The sequence below is a fragment of the Phoca vitulina genome, unplaced genomic scaffold, assembly GCF_004348235.1.
Source record: "Phoca vitulina isolate PV1807 unplaced genomic scaffold, GSC_HSeal_1.0 scaffold24, whole genome shotgun sequence".
Lineage (NCBI taxonomy): Eukaryota > Metazoa > Chordata > Mammalia > Carnivora > Phocidae > Phoca > Phoca vitulina.
Genome location: NW_022589727.1, coordinates 11238063 through 11258678, shown reverse-complemented (window position 1 = coordinate 11258678; position 20616 = coordinate 11238063). Strand labels below are relative to the sequence as shown.

At 37.9% G+C, this 20616-nt stretch overlaps 1 protein-coding gene across 1 annotated transcript in view; it reads left to right on the top strand.

The window, feature by feature from the left end:
* The window catches only part of RNF125 (ring finger protein 125), a 37453-nt gene extending 17611 nt beyond the window's left edge, over positions 1-19842 (top strand). The window contains exons 3-6 of the mRNA XM_032421319.1: positions 2787-2881; positions 5008-5098; positions 12603-12710; positions 15488-19842. Coding sequence (XP_032277210.1) covers positions 2787-2881; positions 5008-5098; positions 12603-12710; positions 15488-15574 — 381 coding nt within the window. The 3' untranslated portion in view covers positions 15575-19842. The remainder of the gene's footprint in view (positions 1-2786; positions 2882-5007; positions 5099-12602; positions 12711-15487) is intronic.
* The last annotated feature ends 774 nt before the right edge of the window (positions 19843-20616 follow it).

Genomic DNA, 20616 nt, shown 5'->3' with positions numbered 1-20616 from the left:
CTGACTACAAAATTTATACATGGTCTTTGGAGTCAGACTTCCTGGGGTCACATGGGCATTCTCTCACTCATTATTTGTGATGTGGGGATGTTATTATCTAAGTTTTTGCTCATGTTTTTGTAAAATGAGGAAAAAGGTAGCATTCATGTCACAGAATGGTGAATAGCTGTAAGGGAAAATGATAAAATATATATGGCTTCTGGCACTGTCTGGAACATGGCAAATGCTCAGAATAATAGCTTTTTACATTCGTAATAATAGATTATTACTTATTTTTACTTTGATATTTTTCGTCATCATATAAAATTCAACATGCACAAAGTCAAACTCACCCTAGTATTCTGTCATCCAGTTTTTTTTTTAATCCCACCTCTGGTGTCTGTCAGAAACGAGAACATTCTCTCAATTATCCTGGCTAGAAATCCCCTTCCTTTTTTCACCCTGATCATTCACAAATATTTTGATCTTTCCTTTGAGATATTTCTTATATCTCTCTCTTCCTTTTTATGTTCTTCTTCTTGCCAGGAATATTGCCATTCCTTCTAGAATCATTTTAAGACTCTCCTTATTCTTCAGAGTCCCAGCCAGATCTCCATTCCACGAGGCCTGGCCTTAGTATTGCAGTTTCATATCTACTTGTCCAGGTGTGGTTTTTTCCCCCTCTATTAGATGATAAACAGCTTTAGAGCAAGCACAGTGGCTTATGTTTCTTCTGCCATCTCTCACAATGTCTTACATAATTTTGTGTCTAGACACTCCATGAATTTATCAATTCATTTGTCAGTATACGGTCCCCACATTTCTAATTTGTATCAAGAATGCTTATCTTTGGGGCACCTGGGTGGCTCAGTCATTAAGCGTCTTCCTTCAGCTCAGGTCGTGATCCTAGGGTCCCAGGATCGAGCCCTGCATCGGGCTCCCTGCTCTGCGGGAAGCCTGTTTCTCCCTCTCCCACTCCCCCTGCTCGTGTTCCCTCTCTCGCTGTGTCTCTCTCTGTCAAATAAACAAATAAAATCTTTAGAAAAAAGAAAAAGAATGCTTATCTTTGTTGTTCAAGGAATACAAAGAGGAAGAAAGAAGCTTTTTTTTTTTTTTTTTTAAAGATTTTATTTATTTATTTGACAGAGAGAGACACAGCGAGAGCAGGAACACAAGCAGGGGGAGTGGGAGAGGGAGAAGCAGGCTTCCCACTGAGCAGGGAGCCTGATGCGGGGCTCGATCCCAGGACCCTGGGATCATGACCTGAGCTGAAGGCAGACGCTTAACGACTGAGCCACTCAGGCGCCCCAAGAAAGAAGCTTTTAAGAAAAGTAATAAAGAGATGTGAGAGAATTGATGTGCAAAGTTGGATATGAAAGCTTGGGAAAACAGTGTGTTTTAAGACAGCTACCTCGATGGGTCCTAGGTGGATATTGGTAAAACGGATTTGTTTTCACTTTTCCACTTGCTTTTATTTTTGTCCTTTGTTAAGCAATCGTAACAGTTTCCTTGACGGGGTAGATTTCATGTTTGAGGTTTAACTTCCGTAGCTCCAGCAAAACGAAGCAAGGTCGACCACCTTACCACAGCTATACAAAGCTTCCTTTGGTGCAAGATCTTATCAGAGTTTCTAATGAAACATTTAGTAGCATGTGTGTTGTGGAGCCACAGATCCCTCCTGGTTAGGGTCTCTGAATGTATATCTGGAGGAACAAGGGCTCTTTATTCTGCCTTGGTAAAAATGGACTGTAAGAGCTGTCTTTTATGTTTGCTCTTAATCAGGCCATTAAGTATACTGTGTATTGTGGATTCACTTAATACTGTTGGATATATTATAAAACCGTAGTATTTATATCTTTCCCTAAGGCACAGGATTTCCTTTTACTTACTATGGCCATCTTTAAAATTAAAATCCATCTATTGGTTCTTTTTATCTCTCTTGTTTTCCTTTCCCTCTGTCTCTTCTTACGTTTTTTTTCCCCCCCTCCATCTTGCTTGCACTCTTTCCTCTCCCCTTTATCTGTCTCACTTCTTACCATCACCAGGTTAGGTAGTGGTGTCCAAAAAAAGTAAATTTGAGTTAATATGTCTTTCCACTTTATTTGTTGTTGTTAAAGATTTTATTTCTTTATTTGAAGAGAGCACAAGCAGAGGGGAGGGGCAGAGAGAGAGGGAGAAGCAGGCTCCCCACTGAGCAGGGAGCCCAACGTGGGACTCGATCTCAGCACCCTGGGATCATGACCTGAGCCGAAGGCAGACGCCCAATGACTGAGCCACCCAGGCACCCCGTCTTTCCACGTTAAAAAAACATATGCTTTCCAGGCGTGCCTGGGTGGCTCAGTCGGTTAAGCATCTGACTCGTGATTTTGGCTCAGGTCATGATCTCAGGGTCCTAGGATCGAGCCCTGCATCAGACTCTGCGCTCAGCATGGAGTCAGCTTGAGGATTCTCTCTCCCTCTCCCTTTGCCCCTACCCTTGCTCACTCGCATGTGTGTGCTCACTCTCTCAAATAAATAAGTAAATAAATATTTAAAAAATAAAAGTAAAATAAAAAATACATGCTTTCTAGAAGAACAAACTCAAGAACTCAACATTTGGGTCTTCTAAGTATTAGAGACATTTGTAAAGTGTTATTTTTGATAATGCCTTAACTTTGTTGTACTCTTGTCATGAATACATCCTTTTAATCAGCTGACCCATTGCTATGACCTTATTTGCAATAATGAAAGTAATAAAGCTGGATCACATAAGACTTCATTGAGCCCCTTTTCAACAGGGACTTTATTTTGAATTTGCTTTTATATAGGTTTGCCTCAGCGAAATGAGGGCACACATAAGATCTTGTGAGAAGTATATAGATAAGTATGGACCACTGCAGGAACTTGGGGAGACGGCAACCAGGTTTGTTTCGACACAATGTAATTGAATGTTAAACTTGATATGCCTGTAAAGAAGTTAATAGGCTGGAAAGGTTAACCTTCCTATTGTGAAAATATGTACGGAGCTGTGTTCAGGCTCTGAATCATAACACCTATTATTGGTAGTCATTTGTTAATGGCAATAATTATGAAAGAATTTTGCTTTCTCTACTTGAAAAACGTTGCATAAGGGGAACCGAGTATTGGAGAGATTGGGAGAACTTGCCCAGACAAGTTTGTATTAAGGAAGATCGAAAAATAGAATGTGGAACTGTTCAAGTTCCACAAGGCTCTGCTTTCTGACTAATGGCTTGAAGTAGGTCCTGGTTCAGAGCCTCTTCTTTTTCACCGTTCCACTGCCACTGCTCAGTGCCCTAGCTCATTTCCTCTGGTTTTGCTGGTTTGGCTTTAGAAGGTAGGAAGTGACATCTCAGTATATAGTCTGACAAGGAAGAACAGGCCTGGGCCAGACATCCTAAACCCGATACATTTTTGGTGGGTAATGTTTTATGGGGCTGGAGGAAGGGTGGAGGTGGTAGTAGGGGCAATGGAGAATATTGACCATTATTTGTTGTTCCTTAAAAAAAAAAAAAAAAAGAAATGAAATGAATCTGGGCATGACCTATCCTGTAATTACAAAGTTTGGAGCCTCTCTCTCCCAATAAAATAAGGAAATGATTTGTGTTTCCCTGCATAGGCTAATGGCTTGGAAACCATTAGTGGTATTCCGTAAGAGTGTGATATTTTTTCTCTATCCTGAAGGAAAATGTTAGTCTTACTTATTTTAAGAAAATACACTCAAAGCTTAAATTTCCTAACCTGAAAGTCTAAATGATTGCCCTGCTTCCTTTTGTTTTACTAGATATTGCTTTGCAAATGTATCCATTACTGTAGGATTAGTTTTATACCGTGATGTTATAAATTTTAAATGAGGATTTAGCTCAAAGCAGAGAATGAATTCTGTTAGATTGGCTGCAAGGACCACTAAGAAGGAAGGATAATAAATGGGTTAAGAAAAGGTATGGGTTTGACTGCAAGGTTGATAGGCTTTATGAAAATTTAAAAATATATGCGAGCTAATTTAAATTAAATAATTAGAATTAAATAATAAAGAATTAAAATAACAGAAAATGAGGAGGGTTGTTGATTAATCAGTCTTACAGGATAGATTGATACTTGCATTTAAGATAGAAATCTTTGCTTTATAAAAGAACTTATTACTACACAATTGAAATTTTAAAAATTCTTATACAGGGAGCTTATCTGGAGTACAAGTGTCAGGGAACAGTAAGTTGTATCTATGATAGAAAGTGAGCAAAAAATTCCAAGCCTCCATATTGTCCCTATGAGTTTAAGGGCAGCACTGTCCAGTAGAAGACATTGGTAATTTTATATTTTCTCGTAGCCACACTAAAAAAGTAAAAAGAGACAGTGAAATTAATTTTTAGTATATTTTATTTAACCAAAGCTAGCTTAAATATTATTATTTGAACATGTAATCGATATCAACATTATTGAGATATTTCACTTTTTTAAAAATATTAAGCCTTTGAAACCCAGTGTGCATTTTGTACTTCCAGCATAACTCAATTTCGATAGCCACGTTCCAAGCGCCAGTAGACACGTATGGCTCCTAGCTCGGGTAGTGGACAGCACAACCTAAGGGACGAATACTCCTTAGATATACCGGTAGTTACATATGCTGGTGGAGCTGGAGAACAAGTAACACCCAGTTATGGGACCTGAATTAGGAAAGCGGGGAAGAAAAAGAAACAGGACAAAGTAACCCAGGGACAGCTGGGTGATGTGATCCCCCAGTTTCTCAGTTAATGGGTGCTCAGATTGCACTTCTTTTCCAAAGAGAAGAAAGTGCTTCGTGTTCATTATATATAACTGTTTCTCTGCCGTGTCCCTATGAGGATACTTTCTTTTCTCCGCCGTATCCCTATGAGGATACTTACTTTCTCATCTGACCATTATCAGGATGGAAAAATAATGTCAAATCAGGAAGAACGAGGGCTGGGAACTAGACCCGCCTACATTCTATTTTTTAACCTCTAGTTAAATGCCAACAACTTTAGTAACTTTTGTATTCTATGCAATTTCCAGGTGTGTGTGTCCATTTTGTCAGAGGGAATTGGATGAAGACAGCTTGCTGGATCACTGCATTACTCATCACAGATCAGAAAGGAGATCTGTGGTAAGCAATTTCGTTACTATTTCTGCAGTGTCTGCATTTAATATACACTAGAAATCCATTTAATCGGCTTCTATTTATAGATATATTATAAAGGATAGTTTATGTCAAGGTTGTGATAATTCCGTGACTATTAACAATATGTGAAAGTGTTGAATTGAAAGCAGTAAGAATTACTAATGTGCAATCATTCTTTCATTTATGAACTTAGACATTCTCTCTTACACATAATTATGGGCATAATCAACTAAGAAGATCAAAAACACATAGCTAAGGTCCAACTCTAGCATACTAACTGTGGTCACATCCTAAGTGAAAAACATTTTTTAATAATGCAAATAGGGTTATCATGACAATTTACTAGAAATGAAAAGTAGAAAGTTATTCATCTTTTTCAGTCTATTGTTTATTTCATAGTCTGAGTATTTATCCATATGCTTGCACATTAAATATACATATTGCTCATCATTTCCTAGGTTCATTGTGATGCTTCCTTTTTTTTTCTTTTCAGCCTGGCATTTTAGTTCTACTTTGCCGTGTGGCTTTGATAATTTTCATTTTTGTATAGTTGTGAGGGAAAGCAGGGTGGTGCTGGGTACATCCTCATTTACTTAGCCATTTTACTATTTTTTGTACACTTGTTACCAATTTTAGGATTTGAATTCATATCGTACATTTGAACTTTTCCTTCTATTGGATTTTTTCCTAAGAGGAAATTCCTTAGATTTATCTTCTGAGACCAAGAAAGTGCAAACTTTTTAATAGCTCTTGAAATATACTTCTAAATGCATTCCAAAAAGGTTGACTCAATTTATATTTGTGTCTGCAATTTAGGAGTAAACCACTTTCACCTTAACCTGGCTAATATTGGGTGCATTTATTTTAAAATTAAAGTAAGAGGCTTAGGGGCGCCTGGGTGTCTCAGTCGTTAAGCGTCTGCCTTCGGCTCAGGTCATGGTCCCAGGGTCCTGGGATCGAGCCCCACATCGGGCTCCTCGCTCAGCGGGAAGCCTGCTTCTCTCTCTCCCACTCCCCCTGATTGTGTTCCCTCTCTCGCTGTGTCTCTATCAAATAAATAAATAAAATCTTTAAAAAAAAAAAAATAAAGTAAGAGGCTTAGCAGATATAAAATGATACCTCAAAGATTATTCTGAATTTTATTTTAGTTTTATGGTATAAATATGTATATGTATATATTTTTATATATGTATGTATATGTGTGTATATATTTATATACACAAACATATATGTGTATGTGTGTCGTTTACATAGATAGGAGTTTTGGTGTGTTTTTTTGTTTTGTTTTGTTTTGTTTAAAGATTTTATTTATTCATTTGAGACACAGAGATAGAGAGAGAGCATAGGCAGGGGGAGAGGGAGAAGCAGGCTCCTCACTGAGCCAGGAGCCCGATGCGGGGCTTGATCCCAGGACCCTGGGATCATGACCTGAGCTGAAGGCAGACACTTAACCGACGGAGCCACCCAGGTGCCCCAGGAGTTTTGGTTTTTTAAATTTGAGTTTTAAGCGTTTTTTTTTTTTCCTATAAAATCCTCTTGGAAAGTGATGAGATTGAAACATAGTTATATTGGATAGATAGATATAGATGGATAGATATTTACAAACAAGGATAGTTCTCACAACAATCATAGAAGATAGGTGTGATTACTTCCATTTTACAAATAATAAATTGAGGCTGAGAGAGGTTACCTAAGTCTTGTAAGGTCACCAGCTGTTAAGTAGCTGAGCCACAATTCGAACACAATAGTCCAGCTCCAGAGCATGGTGAACCCCTGTGCTCTACTAGCAAGTTCACAAGAGAAGCTGCACAGTAGAGTCAAAGTATTTGTTATTGATCCTAATGGTTTAGGGGTTTTGGTTCTTGGAATGGCTTGATATGTGTTGGGAGAGCGGGGGAGATTATCATGGGCTTTTACTGCTCTAGTTGTTCTGTTTTATGTTAGGTCTCTGGGGAGCTAGAGGAAGTTAGAAGGAAGAGTGAGGATGGCATAATAATAGCGACCATTTACCCAGTTCTAAGTGCTTCTTTGCCTCCTAGCAACCGTCAGAAGGTATTATCCACACAACCTGAGCCCTAACCACTAGTACCCAGTGCTTCTCTGGCTGGAGGAACACCAGGTACTTTGGAGCATGGTCTTGGGCTGCATCATAGCAGCACTCTGGGGCAGGTCATGTACCGGTCCGTCCATTGGTACTGTGTACCTGCTCCAGCAGAAATCCAGTCCCCATGCTGCTCAGTTTGGCCATCAGATTGAAGGTGGCTCGTGGAAGCTAGGTCTTCCTTGATTTAGAGGTAATAGAAGGAACTGAAGCAAGTGGATCTAAGGGCAGAAATAAACCAGGAATGGTGGGATCAGATTGCCCATAGAATTAATAGTCAAAAACCTAGGCTTTGGAGGAGATAAACTTTGGTACCAATCCCAGCAAATCCCACCAATGTCTTTGCCTCTGTTTCATCATTTGTAAAATGGGGATGATAATGATAATGATCCTATTTTCACAGGGTAGCGGTAAATGAGTCAGGTGATAATGGTGGGCTACTACCACTTTTGCAACTACATAAAACCAAGGCTATTGGAGATTTTGAGGAAGCCATGTACTCTCGCAGTTGGGGAACCCAAGCCAGAAGGGTGGGGGAGTGAAGTGGTGAATTTCCAAAGACCAGGATGCTATCGTGGCCTTGAGGCAGGAGCAGGTTGTTCACAAAATCCGTGGTTCTGTAAGCCATGAGGGCTGTCTAGAGGTGCTCTCTAGAACAGAAGACCTTCAGTTTTCCTGTTAATGTTTCATGCTTGAGTAGAAACTCGAGCCATGTGTCACTCTGAAGGATCTAGAACCACTAGAATTCAGGATACACGCTTTGGTTATGAAACGGCAGGAAGTAGATACTGTGGCATATTTGGGGTTCACATGCTTAGGAATCCCCAATGGGGGCATGCTGGTGAAAATACCCCAGGTGAAGTCCTAAGTCCAAGGCTGATTCTGGGTTCGTGTGGAAATTAGCAAGGAATTATTGCTTTGAGGGGCTGGGTTGTTGGGTTTGCTTACAGATAAGATCAGTGACCTCATCTGACTTAATGTGGTGTAAGAAGTTTCATGGCAGTTAGAGATTTGAGCAAATGATTCTGCCTTCAGATAAAATTAGATAATTCAGAAATCGAACCACGAGCCACTAATCTTTTCTTTCTGAGTTGCTCAAGACTGGGGTAGTAGATTAAGAACATCAAGAAATTGTGACTTTTCTTACATGCAGCTTTAAGAACCGACAGCTCCTTTTTGTCACGTAGTAATTATATTCTGCCATGTTGTATTTTTTAAAAAATATTTATTTATTTTAGAGAGAGAGAGCACTCGTGGGAGCAGGGGGGAGGGGCAGGCAGAGGGAGAGGGAGGAGAGAGAGTCAGACTCCTCCCTGAGCTCCGAGCCTACACAACACATGGGGCTTGATCCCAAGATCCCGAGATCATGACCTGAGCCGAAATTGGGAGTTGGAGGCTTAACCAACTGAGCCACCCAGGCGCCCCTGCCATGTTTTATTTTTTGAAAATTTGCCTCTGTGCAATATTAAACTCAAAGGAGGCCAGTGACATAAGCAGCATGCTTCAGATTGAATTGAGAGACCACTTTTGAGAGAAATTTGGTATTTTGTTTTGGAAAGGGAAGATGTTTCAGCAAGAGCCACACTTTCTGGCTATTCTCTCTGCCCAGAGTGCTTTCTTTCAGTGGTTGGCTCATATTTATCCTTTAGAACTCTGCTTAAATCTTTCTTCCTCAAGGAATCCCTCCCTGACATCCAAATTACTTCCAGCTCTTGCTTTCCTCCCCTCTTTTTTTCTCCTTTATCACAATTTGTAATTGTGTGTTCGTTTCAGGTCTGTCTCTCCCTGTAAGGTATCAGGCTCACGAAGTCATGGAACTTCTTTGTTCAACACTGCCTGCCCATCTCTTGGCAGAGAACCTAGAGCATAGGAGGATATAGTGATTATGAAAAATAAGATATTAAAGGAAAACATAATTCCATTCACCCAGATTCAAAGGTTCCAGTAGTCTCTTATTTTCTGCCTTGCTCCCGAGATTCATTCCTTAAGGGAAGGGACAGGACTTTTATTGGTTTGGAACATAAACTGTGGTGACTAGAGCCTGAGCCACCTGCCCCACAGTGGTTTATTTCTGTCGGTATTTAGAATATCTGTGACTCGACTGGGCAGTGGGAGTGTATGTGCATAAATGTTTTGGAAGGAAGAAAAAAATCTTTATTAAATTTGCTTTCAGACTCTTGCTAAATTAGATGTGCAATCTGGTACCTTAATTTTGGTTACATATTTGCCTGTAATTATTTTCAGTGCATGTCTCTTTTCTCTTTTTTTGGATTCAGGAATTTTAAATTTCTTTCCCAAATGGCACTTGCCATCAGATAGTTGCTGTGGAGGTTAATCTAAACCACAGATAGAACTGGGTGTCCCTTGTAATAGATGTTCTGAAGGATTGAAGTTGGTGGTAACTTCTGATATGGTGGCTGTTTTCACCCGTGGAGTTCACCATCAGATAAAGTCCATACTGAGATGAGGTCAGCATCTTTTGAATACACACTGTGCATTGATTGATTCCTAATATGAGTATCATGGCCTGGGAGCATTGAGTGGAGGTGCATAATAAAGGATGAGCTGATGTTAGCAAATTGGCAACGTTAGTGAGAGTATAGGTGAACACTTAGGTACTTGGCGATGATTAGTCAGCCTCCTACCATTTCTTTCTCCTCCTATTCTTACCCTCTCCTCCCTCAGGTCAGATCCCTCACTTTAGGACACAAAATAAACCCTTAGAGTAGTACAGATGTTCACCTGTTGTTTTCCAATGTCCTTCTGGAAGAAATCTCTTGAGTTACACAACAATATGTACAGCAGAAGACCGAAGTCTCCACTAGCTCCTATCAACATCAGACTAAAAACAAAAACTACTTTGCTTAAAGTTCCAGGTTTTCTGTATCTTTCTCCTTCACTAGATCTGGAATCTCCTTCATAGTTGGGTCAGGGCTTAGCATCTCTGTACCTCTGACTCTTGACATGGGGCCTACAGAAACCATAGTAGATGCTCAAATATCTATTGAGCAGAACTGGTGGTCCCAACTTATCCTTCCAAACTCATCTCCTACCACTTCCCTCAACATGCCCTACCTTCGGCTTCCTAGAGCTTTTCCCATTCCCTAAGCAGGCCTGTCCTTTGTGCATTGATTTCTCTGCCTGTGATGCTCCTCACTCTGGCACTGCTGGCTCCTTCTTCAAGACTCATTTCAGTTACCGGCAGCTTGGCTGAAGCCTCTCCTGATTTGCTGGGCAAAATTAACGATTCCCTTTTTAGGTCTTGAACTGCCTTTTTGAGTATAACACTTGACTATATGTTGTAACATCTTGGGTATAGCACTTGCTTTGCAGTATTGAAAGTATCTGCTTACGTGATAACAATAGCAACCATTTATCATTTGTGCCAAGGACTGAGCTAATATAATGACTGAGCTTCATAATGTTAAATGACACCTTTTAAATATACAAACAGCTCTGCAAATCAGCTAATTCTCATTTTGCAGGAGAAGATTAATTACTTGCCAAGGCTAAGTCAGTGAGAGGCAGAGATGAAATTGGAAACTATTTTCCAGGTACTGGGCACGCAGGAGCGAATAGGAGACATGGAGTTTCTTCCTCATGGAGCTCCAACTATTCACGAACAAGGATCAAATAGTAGTAAATACGTGGTGTTTATCAAATGCCTAGTATGTACCTGGCACATGGAGGACATTCTCTCTAAACATCATAGCTACTCTACAAGTTAGGTGGTGGTATTTCCACTTGACCGAAGAGGGAAGTTCATGTGCTGAAGGTCAGTCACACAGCTCGGCAGAGCTGGTGCTGGGATTTGAAGGCTCCCCGACTTCACAGGCCATGCACCACAACTGTATCTTCACTGGTTTCCATATTGCAGGTGCCCAGCACATAGTAGAGGCACCGTAAAGAGTACTGAGTGAACAAATTTCTATAACTAGTGCCCCTTCTTTCACATCACAAAAAAATTAATGTTGCTTTTTTGTTCAGGTCTTTCTTGTCTCAGCTGTGTTCTCATTACTACACAGGTGTCTATCTTGGGATAGCCAGTGTTGCCGAGTAACCAAGAGAGCTAGAGCATCGGAAAATCGTAAATGACTATAAAGCGATAATAACTGAAATGATGTAATTTTATTAAAAATAAGACATATTAATGGACTAGAGCAAAATTCAGAAGTTAAACTATGTATAGATATTGAGCATACTGAAACTGAGACCCCCCCCTAAAACAATAAGAACTACATAAAGACCTCATTTAAATTTAAAGCAAGATGTTACCATCCAAACAGATAAATTAAGCACTGTTATAATATGAAAAGAATATCGAATTGTCTATTAGGAGGCCTAGATCCCAGTTCTGATACTTACAGTGGTATAAATTTAAGCTAATTTTTTTTCCTTTCTGAAATTGAGTTCATGAAAGAAATAGGACAATAATTAATTTACTAGGTTGTTGTGAGGGTCAAGTAAGAATACTACCTAATTTAATGCCTGACATATACCTGGCCCTCAGTAATGATTCTGCATCTCATATTTTAAAAAATGAAAACGTGAAGAAATAGAATTTTAAAAAACCCTAGGATAAATTGTAATAAAGCAGTAAAAAAAAAAATGTAATAAAGTAGTGTATTTTTTTTAAAAGATTTTATTTGAGAGAGAGAGCACACATGCATTGGGGGTAGGGGCAAAGGGAGAGGGAGAGGGAGAAGCAGACTCCCCACCAAGCAAGGAGCCCGACATGGGGCTCGATCCCAGGACCCTGAGATCATGACCTGAGCCGAAGGCAGACGGTTAACCAACTGAGCCACCCAGGTGCCCTCTTTCTTTATCATATACTACTTTAGGGGTATATGTTACACACAAACCCAAAAAACTGAGTTCGTGCAAAAACTGGTAAAATCTAAGTAAAGCTTGTAGTCTAGTTAATTGCCAATTTCCTGGTTTCGATAATGTACTGCAGTTTATAAGGTATTACCACTGGGGAAGCTGGATGATGGAGTCATGGGACCTCTTGCATTATTTTTGTAATTTCTCATGAGTTTACAAATACTTGAAAATGAAAAAGGTTATTTTTTAAAGCCATTAAGTATTTCAAGAGGGAGGCAACTAATTAAATAAATTATGCTACATCTACTAACTGCAATATTGTTTAAATAATAGGTTGATAAATATGAAATAAATAGCTATACTGTTAAGTACAGGAAATGCATATGAAGAAATAAATGCAATTTTATTTGGTTAATATTTATGCAGTTTTTAAATATTATGCTGAGGAATGGCCAATAGATTCATAAAGTTAAAATTCACTTGTTGAATGGTTATTTAATTTTTTAATTTTGACACTGATTATTTTAAATTCTTTCTTGAACTCCTGATTTTCTTTATTTCCAGTTCTGTCCACTTTGCCGTTTACTACCTAATGAGAATCCAGGAAGCTTTAGTGGCAGTTTAATAAGACATTTGCAAGTCAGTCACACTTTGTTTTATGATGATTTCATAGTAAGTATATTTTTTTACTTTTACATTATGTTTCTATGTGGCGTGTGTTAAGCTTACCTTTTTAAATATAAGCGAATAAAATTATAGCAGAAAAAAATGTGTATGGACCTGAAGTTAAGTATCAGCATTAAGTAGGAAATTATAAAAATATAATGTTTATAAACCTGACTATTGATATTATCTGCCTTAGACAAAATTATTTTCTTTGTGATCTAGATAGTCATTGTATAAGGTACTAGATTTCACTTTCGAATTATTTTAATTTCCACTCTAGTCCCCTCCCTATATATAGTTTTAATTTTTATGAAGCTTAAAACTTATGTAGCTGAAATGAGATGAAATCACATCAGTAATGAAATGGCCCAGAGTTTGTTCTGCATCCCGTTGCTATTACAGCACATTGAATGGCTAATAACAGTTACGTAGTAAGACACACAGGCCTCATGTTTTATTTAAACTCCACGAGACACAAAACTCATGTCTATTGCACGTTTTTAAACTGAAAAAATTGTATTATGAAAAATTATAAACATATACAAAAGCAGACAAAACACTACCACGGACCCCCATATTATCAGTAACTACCCATCAATAACTACCAACTAATGGCCAATCTCATTATATTAAGCATTTTTTCTTTCCATTTTATTGAGAAATAATTGACATGTAGCACTGTGTAAGTTTAAGGTATACAGTATAATGACTTATATAGTGTGACATGATCACCACAATAATTTTAGTTAACATCCATCGTCTCCTATAGATACCCAAAAAAATTTTTTTTGTGATGAGAACTTTTAGGATTTACTCTCTTATCAGCTTTCAAATATACCATACAGTAGTGTTAACTGTAGTCTTCATGTTGTACATTATATCCCCAGTATTTAATTAACTTATAAGGGGACGTTTGTACCTTTTGACCCCTTTCCACAACCCAATAATTTTTTTTTTTTGTGGGGGGGGATGGAAGAAAAGTTAGATGTAGTATGAATAGTTCTAACTTATGACTGTATTTCCCATGATCAGGAATGAGAATAGCAAGCGAAAAGTTAATGTAGCCTTTGTTCTGCTTTGCTCCATGTGTTGCCATGTGAGGGTAATGTGTTATCTCCTGAGTCCCTTTGAGCAAAGGGGTATTGCCTATTATGGAAGGAAAATCCCTCATAGCCATGTTGTGAAGTAGTATATTTTATTGTTACCGCTATCTAAATACATGAAATATTAAGGGCTAAATTTAACTTTGCATATAGTTTTCACATGATTTTTGACTGCTGTCTTTTTGCAATTTCGAGATAGAAATTAATAATTGTTGAAGATCGTCCCTTGAAAATGTTCTCCCTGCTTTCTGATCTGCCCACTATGGTTATCCAGATTCAACACAAGGAGCTTGGGTTCTGACCTGGGTTTGAGTAACAGCTCTGTCTCAGTCACAGCTCTGTTAAATACCACTGAGCCTGTCTGTTCATGTGTTAAGTGAGGAGATTAAAAGCACTTCGTGCCCAAAGCTCTTGTTGAGGATTAAATGCAATAGTGCGCGTAAAGTGATTTGCACAGTTTGGGCAAGGATGTTAGGCCATCTGGAGATGGGGAGAGGATAAATGGAGGTACTAGGACCACTTGAAGAGTTGAGCGGGCTCCAACACTCAAATAATGTCTTTTCTGGCCCTCTAAAGCACACAGGGCCTCAACAGAGGCTGGTTCTGGTCTCTTTGTTCTCAATTTTTTACAACACATAGGGCTTCCTCTTCACCTTAGCTCCATAAGATGTTCTAAAAACCAGGTTGGTTTCATATCTGTCCTGGCTATTCATGTTCAGTCCATTCTTCTCAAGATTTTCCAAAGTATCATCCAGGGCTGGTCAGGAGGAAGCAAGACTGATGAGAGTACTTTCAGCCCACTCAAAACTGTATGCTTGGATATGGACGTGAGGTGGAAGCCATATTATTTGTTTTGACTTTGGTTTCCCAAGCTGCGAAGTATTATACTGTGCACTTTAAGTATATTATCTCATTTTATTCCTACAGGAACTTGTGTGAAGTGAGTGTTGTGTTATTATCCTCACTTAGCTATGAAACATCTGAAGCTCAAAGGTTAATTGCCAAAGAAAAAGCCAGGATTTGGTCCAGATCTTGTGCTCTTCTGGGCTTTATGGCTTTCCTTTGGATTTTGTTGATTTGCCTTTATGCTTTTATGTTTTAGAATGGATTTCCAAGAGAGACTTTACTTTTTTTTTTTTTCTTCGATTTATTGCAGAAGAGGAGATGGATTGCAGAGAATAGGGCTCTTAATAGTTTTTGTTTTATTTACAGAATGTGCTGACTTAAAGTTTTGAAAGCCATTTTGACCATAGGGAGGCAGGGAGAAAGAGAGTTTTGTGTTCAATATATTTTTCAGAAATAGATACTCAGTAGTAGTGCTGAGATTGGTGATTTCTAGGGGAATGTCTAGACTTTAATCCATATTACATGTTTATTTGGAACATAGCACCCTCACCACAATTTATAAGGTTGACTAAAATTACTAATTTAAATTCCAAATCAAGACTATTTTACTATGACAATAACTAGTTAATTGTTAGGCAGTAAAATTAAATTGAAAATGCACAGGCCCCAAAACAGAAGTCCTGGGGTTTATGGACAGTTTTTGTGGAAACTTAGGTCACTAAATTCAGGGCTCTACTTTCCTGCAAAATGGGGCACTGCTTTGACCCGTTTCCTCCAGTTGCTGAAAACTATCATCTCTGATTGTATGTTTCTAATTATTTTTCTTTATTGTAGGATTTTAATATAATTGAGGAAGCTCTTATCCGAAGGGTCTTAGACCGGTCACTTCTGGAATATGTGAATCACTCAAACACCACATAATTTAATTAAGAGGAAATGGAAGGAGACCATAGAATTGCACCATTTGTTAAGATGCTGCTTGAACAATTGGAGGGGAATTGTAAATGTTCGATGGGCAAAAATGTACAACACTGTTATACGTTTGTCCATGTTTATTGTTATATTGCGTTTTAAAAGTGGTTTCATTTTGATGGCTTAAATCTGTTTTACATTCTTGAGTTTTTTAGACACTTAACAACAAAAAATAGTCTCCATCAGCCATTAATATATGGAAGAGAACATCAGGCAGGATATGTGGGTGAAGGATCTTTATTTGCAAATTGGATGATACTCTGTGTAATGCTACATATTAATAACTACTATCATGGTTGAGCAAGATAACTAATCTTTGTTCTATCTAAAAAGATGGAGAGTGAAACCAAGTGTGGACATTCAAGGAAATATGAAATCTGTTGTAGTGCTCATCTAATCTCTAATAGAATAATATGAGTAGCCTGGTATTGGAGTAGGAGAGGAAAATTTTGGAAGTCAACAAAGTCCACTTAACCAAATTGTAAAACATAATACTGTAACAAAATAAATTTTGTGTTAGGAATGTATACTTAATTCTTTGACTTTTTATAACTATGCACAATAAGAATTTAATATTATATTTTTCAAATATTTGTAGCTTATTATTTAGAAATATTTCTATAATATAGGCAATTTTCTTAAGAACCTTCAGCTGATATTTATAGTAGAAGTGTTCACATCCATAATTTTTAGTGGAAAACCCTAAGGGCTTTGCTTTTTTTTACTTTTTTCCTTTAGAAAAAATACAAAATATAAATACTGAAAACCAAACAAAATGTAGCTTTTTACATCATTATAAGGAAACACTGTTTTAGAACTCCGCCAGCCATTCTGGTTGTCCTCTGTGTGTCCAGTCACAGTTACCAACCATCTTCCCAAATTCCACAGAGGTAACTAACCACTACAGTGATACCCATTATAATCACTTCCTTGCATTTCTTTATTATTACCCAAGTGTGTATCTGTACACACTGTATTTTAATCTTATCCATTTAAAATTGTTTTATTGGCTACATCTTTTAAATCTATAGGTTCTCCCTTCTTTCTTTTCCTTAGAATTTACTAAAGAACTTGGTCTCGTGGCCTATAGAGTTTCCCACAATCCGTATTTTGCTGATTGTGTACTCATGGTGCAATTCAGCACATTCCTCTTTCCTCTGGATATTGACACATGGATCCAGATGTTTGAATAGGCTCAGGTTCAGTCCTTTTTGGCAAGACTATAGGTCATGGTGTGTTCTTTCATCAGAGGGCACACAATATCTGGTTCTCTGTATTTGTGATGTCAGCTGAAATTGATAATACTAGATCCACTGACTTATTGTGAGGTAGAGGATATTCTAATTCTATCATTTCTCTTTCATTTATTAACTGGAACATTTTTATAAAGAGATGTTTCCCCACATATACTATTTGGTTAACCACTGGTCAAGTTTGTACAGGAAAGGGAAGGTGAATATTTGTATTTTCCTTTCATGTACTAATTTTCAAGATAATAAACTCGTTTCCTATTACCTTCCAGAGATCACTTCCTTTTTTCGGTATTATGAACTCATGCGTTCAAACATATTTGATAGGCTTCAATCCATTTAAAATGTTACCTTATTGAAGTTCAAATTGTCCCACCTTTGGCCTTTGGGAGCCTCACCAAGTTGCCTCTGAGTCATTTTGACATTACACTAGCTGTCTTTATTAGCTTCCTTGCTATCTCAGAAGACAAAGATATTCCAGGCCCAACTTGTGTGTTTCCTGCCCCAGACCTGGAATGAGCCATTTCTCTAAGAAGCCTGGCTACTTTTAGTGAGAAATGGTATTTCAAAACCATAATCAAGGCTCTAAGGATGCTCATTGCTATTACATTGGCCATTGTTTCTAGGAGAGAGCTAGAAATCTCTATTTTTTTAATAAGATAAAACACTTTGTGAATTTATTGTGAAACTTCCAAATCAAATTTAGTACTACAGAGTTTTGACTTAATCCTTTCTATTACAACTATATTTCCATTTTCTATACTGAGAATCCTGGTTTTCAAGGACACAAGGCATGATAGAGTTAGAATATCCCACAATTATTCATTTCCTTTATTTACCGTACACATGCAGCAGCCTCAGAATAACAATGCTAATATGACTACCACCGATACGATTACTGAAACAATTAAATTTTTTTCATTTGCTCTTCCCATTCTCTCTCTATTTTTAAAAGTCATACTATATCAGGATTTCCAGAAAATACTGGTATAACATACTATACTCTCTCCCTTCTATCCCCCATTTAGTCTGAGTTCTTCAAATAACTATATATTCAGTGTTTGCAGCAAGTGGTTATCTGATGGCTCTGTTTCTCATATCTGTCTCTTTAATGACGAATCCAGGATGTAGAATGACGTCTCCAGTGTAAGCAAGCAAAGGAAGCTATGAAGACTAGTGATAACAACTGAGGATAAAATATTTGGTTGTAGTTAGCTTTTTAATTGTCATCCTTTATGAACTTTGTTCCTTACACATAAATGTAGTCATAATCACGGTGTCACCAATTCTTTATAATACATTATCCATTCATTCTTTAAAGACTTGCTTACTATTCTGCCATCCACTGTGAGATTAGAAAAACGCAAAACCAGACGAAATCTTGAGGGCCTTCTTCCCTCCCTTTTAGATACTGGTTTCAAGCTTGCATTTCACAGCTGCAGACAAGTAAGAACAGATTTTTAGTTTCACAAGCTCTTGTCCTGCAATTTGGATGGGTCATCCAATAAAGCAAAACCCGCTGGACAACAAGTCCAAAAAGAGAGGGATTTTTCAGAGATAATCAGACTGAAAATCTAGTCCCTAAAAAGTAAAACAATGTATTTCTGAGCATGAGTACAGAAAGTAAATCTTCGTTAGTTCAGAACCACACAAAAGGCATCTTTAAATCTGTAAAACTTGAAAAAACTTCAAAACTTGAAAACCTGGATTTTAAGTAAAGCTTTAAAAAGTCATCTACCACTATTAACCTCAGTGCAGCAATACTGCAACCTGTCCCTGGATTCCTCTTGGGATAATTTTGCCACCTACAGGACAAATGACTTGCTGGCCGCCTGAATTATTTTGCCTTCTGAATTATTTTGAGTTCTAAAAGGGTGAAGTGCAAATATTCATTGTTTCACTGTGCCTTTAACCTTTTATAAAAAGGAATTTATAATTCATTGTTTTAAAAAGTGAAAACCATAAACAAAACCATCATACTGTACACCTTAAACCTTATATACTGATCTATATCAATTATTTCTCAATAAAGCAGGGGACGGAGGGTCAGGATGAAAACCAGAATTTGAAGCTGTTGACTACTAACAAAAAAGTTTCACTCACTTTCTTTATAGCGCCTCAAGATGCCTTTTTTTTCAAGGCCTTATAAAGGGAAAAACTGATTCACTTGTTTTTCTTTAAAAGCTAAAGTCTTCTAAGCCAACAAAAACCTACGGAGATTTTCCTTCATGTACTTTTTCACCCAAGTTTCTAAAATGTAGGTTGAAGATTGGATAGTGAAATCTATGATAAACAGAGCTTCAGATCAGATTTCCTAAGAGATCCTGTCTCCAGTGATGTTGCTTCATTTCTTTTCCTGGTGCTAGGTGTCTTTCATTTTGAAGTGAGCTTCCTCCAGCTATTGAAAGTTTACGGTATCATCATTTGTACCTTTGAACACTGAAGTTATTTTGAAAAAGTCACTAAGAGATTCGTTCTTTTATTATTCAATTGCAACAACAAATCTGTATAATGATCAGAATTTAAAATGTACAATTCTTTTTTCTGTAAATATGTATTATTGTTAGAAATAAAGAATGGCAGGTCCATTGCTCTCATTAAAATATCCACCGTGTCTGTTCTTAAATATGGATCTTGATAATTTTTTACAAGCTTAATTAGCTTTTTAAATTGTCATCATTTGGCAATAGCTATCACAAACATATACCTTCATTTTAGGCCAGTAGTTCTCAAATGGGGGTGATTTTGCAATGTCTAGATACATTTTTGGTTGTCATGACTGGGGTGTGCTATTGGCAGGGATGTGGGTAGAGTCCAGGGATGCTGCTCAACATCTACAATGCATTGGACAACTCTCCACAGCAAAGAATTACCCTGCCCAAAATGTCAATAGTGCTGCGGTTTAGAAACCCGGATTTAGGCCAAGGTAATGCTCAGCTGAGCATCATGGAGTTAGTACTGGTTCTGTTTCCAAGGGGCTTCAATGAAATTTAAAAGGTAAGATGTAAATGGACTCTATAAATCCTACTCCTTACTAAATACATATGAAATTTTGGGTAGCGATAGCTATCATATGTACCCCAGATCAGAATACGTTCAAACATCTGAAAGCTTTTTGGATTTTTCACAAGAAGAGGTACAGGCCAGAACACAGATGTTATTGACATGAGCCCTGATGGCTGTTTACTGAAAGTAAGATAGAGGCAACCCAGAATGGGTTGAGAAGACTTACCTTTACTACCTGGATTATCTTTACTGAAGAGAAGACAGAATACTACAGAGGGACACCTACGTCTGAGATCCTTGAAGTTAAGAAATATTTAAATTTCTACCTTATTACTGGAAAATCATCTGGTTTTTTAATCGTGGTTTCAGAGAAGGCCACACATGGGTCTTGATTAAGTCCAATCATTGCCGCAAAGCAGCCATGTGAGAGCCCAGTGAAGGTGAGAGATTGATCAAGATAGATTAGGTCATGCTGCGATTACAAACAACCCCAAACCCCAGCGTTCACCCAAAGTCTACTGTGGATCTTGGCTATTCTCCAGACAGCTGTTCTCCAGCCTCAGAATTCCAGATTGTTTTGATCTCATGGCATTTGTATATTTACCACATGCTTACCCAGTCACCTCTTAGCACAGTGGGCTGGAGAGTTGGTTATATAGGTCATTTCCACTAACATTTCATTTGCCAAGGCAAGTCATGGCCAGATTTAATTTCAAGGCTTTGGGGGAAATGCAA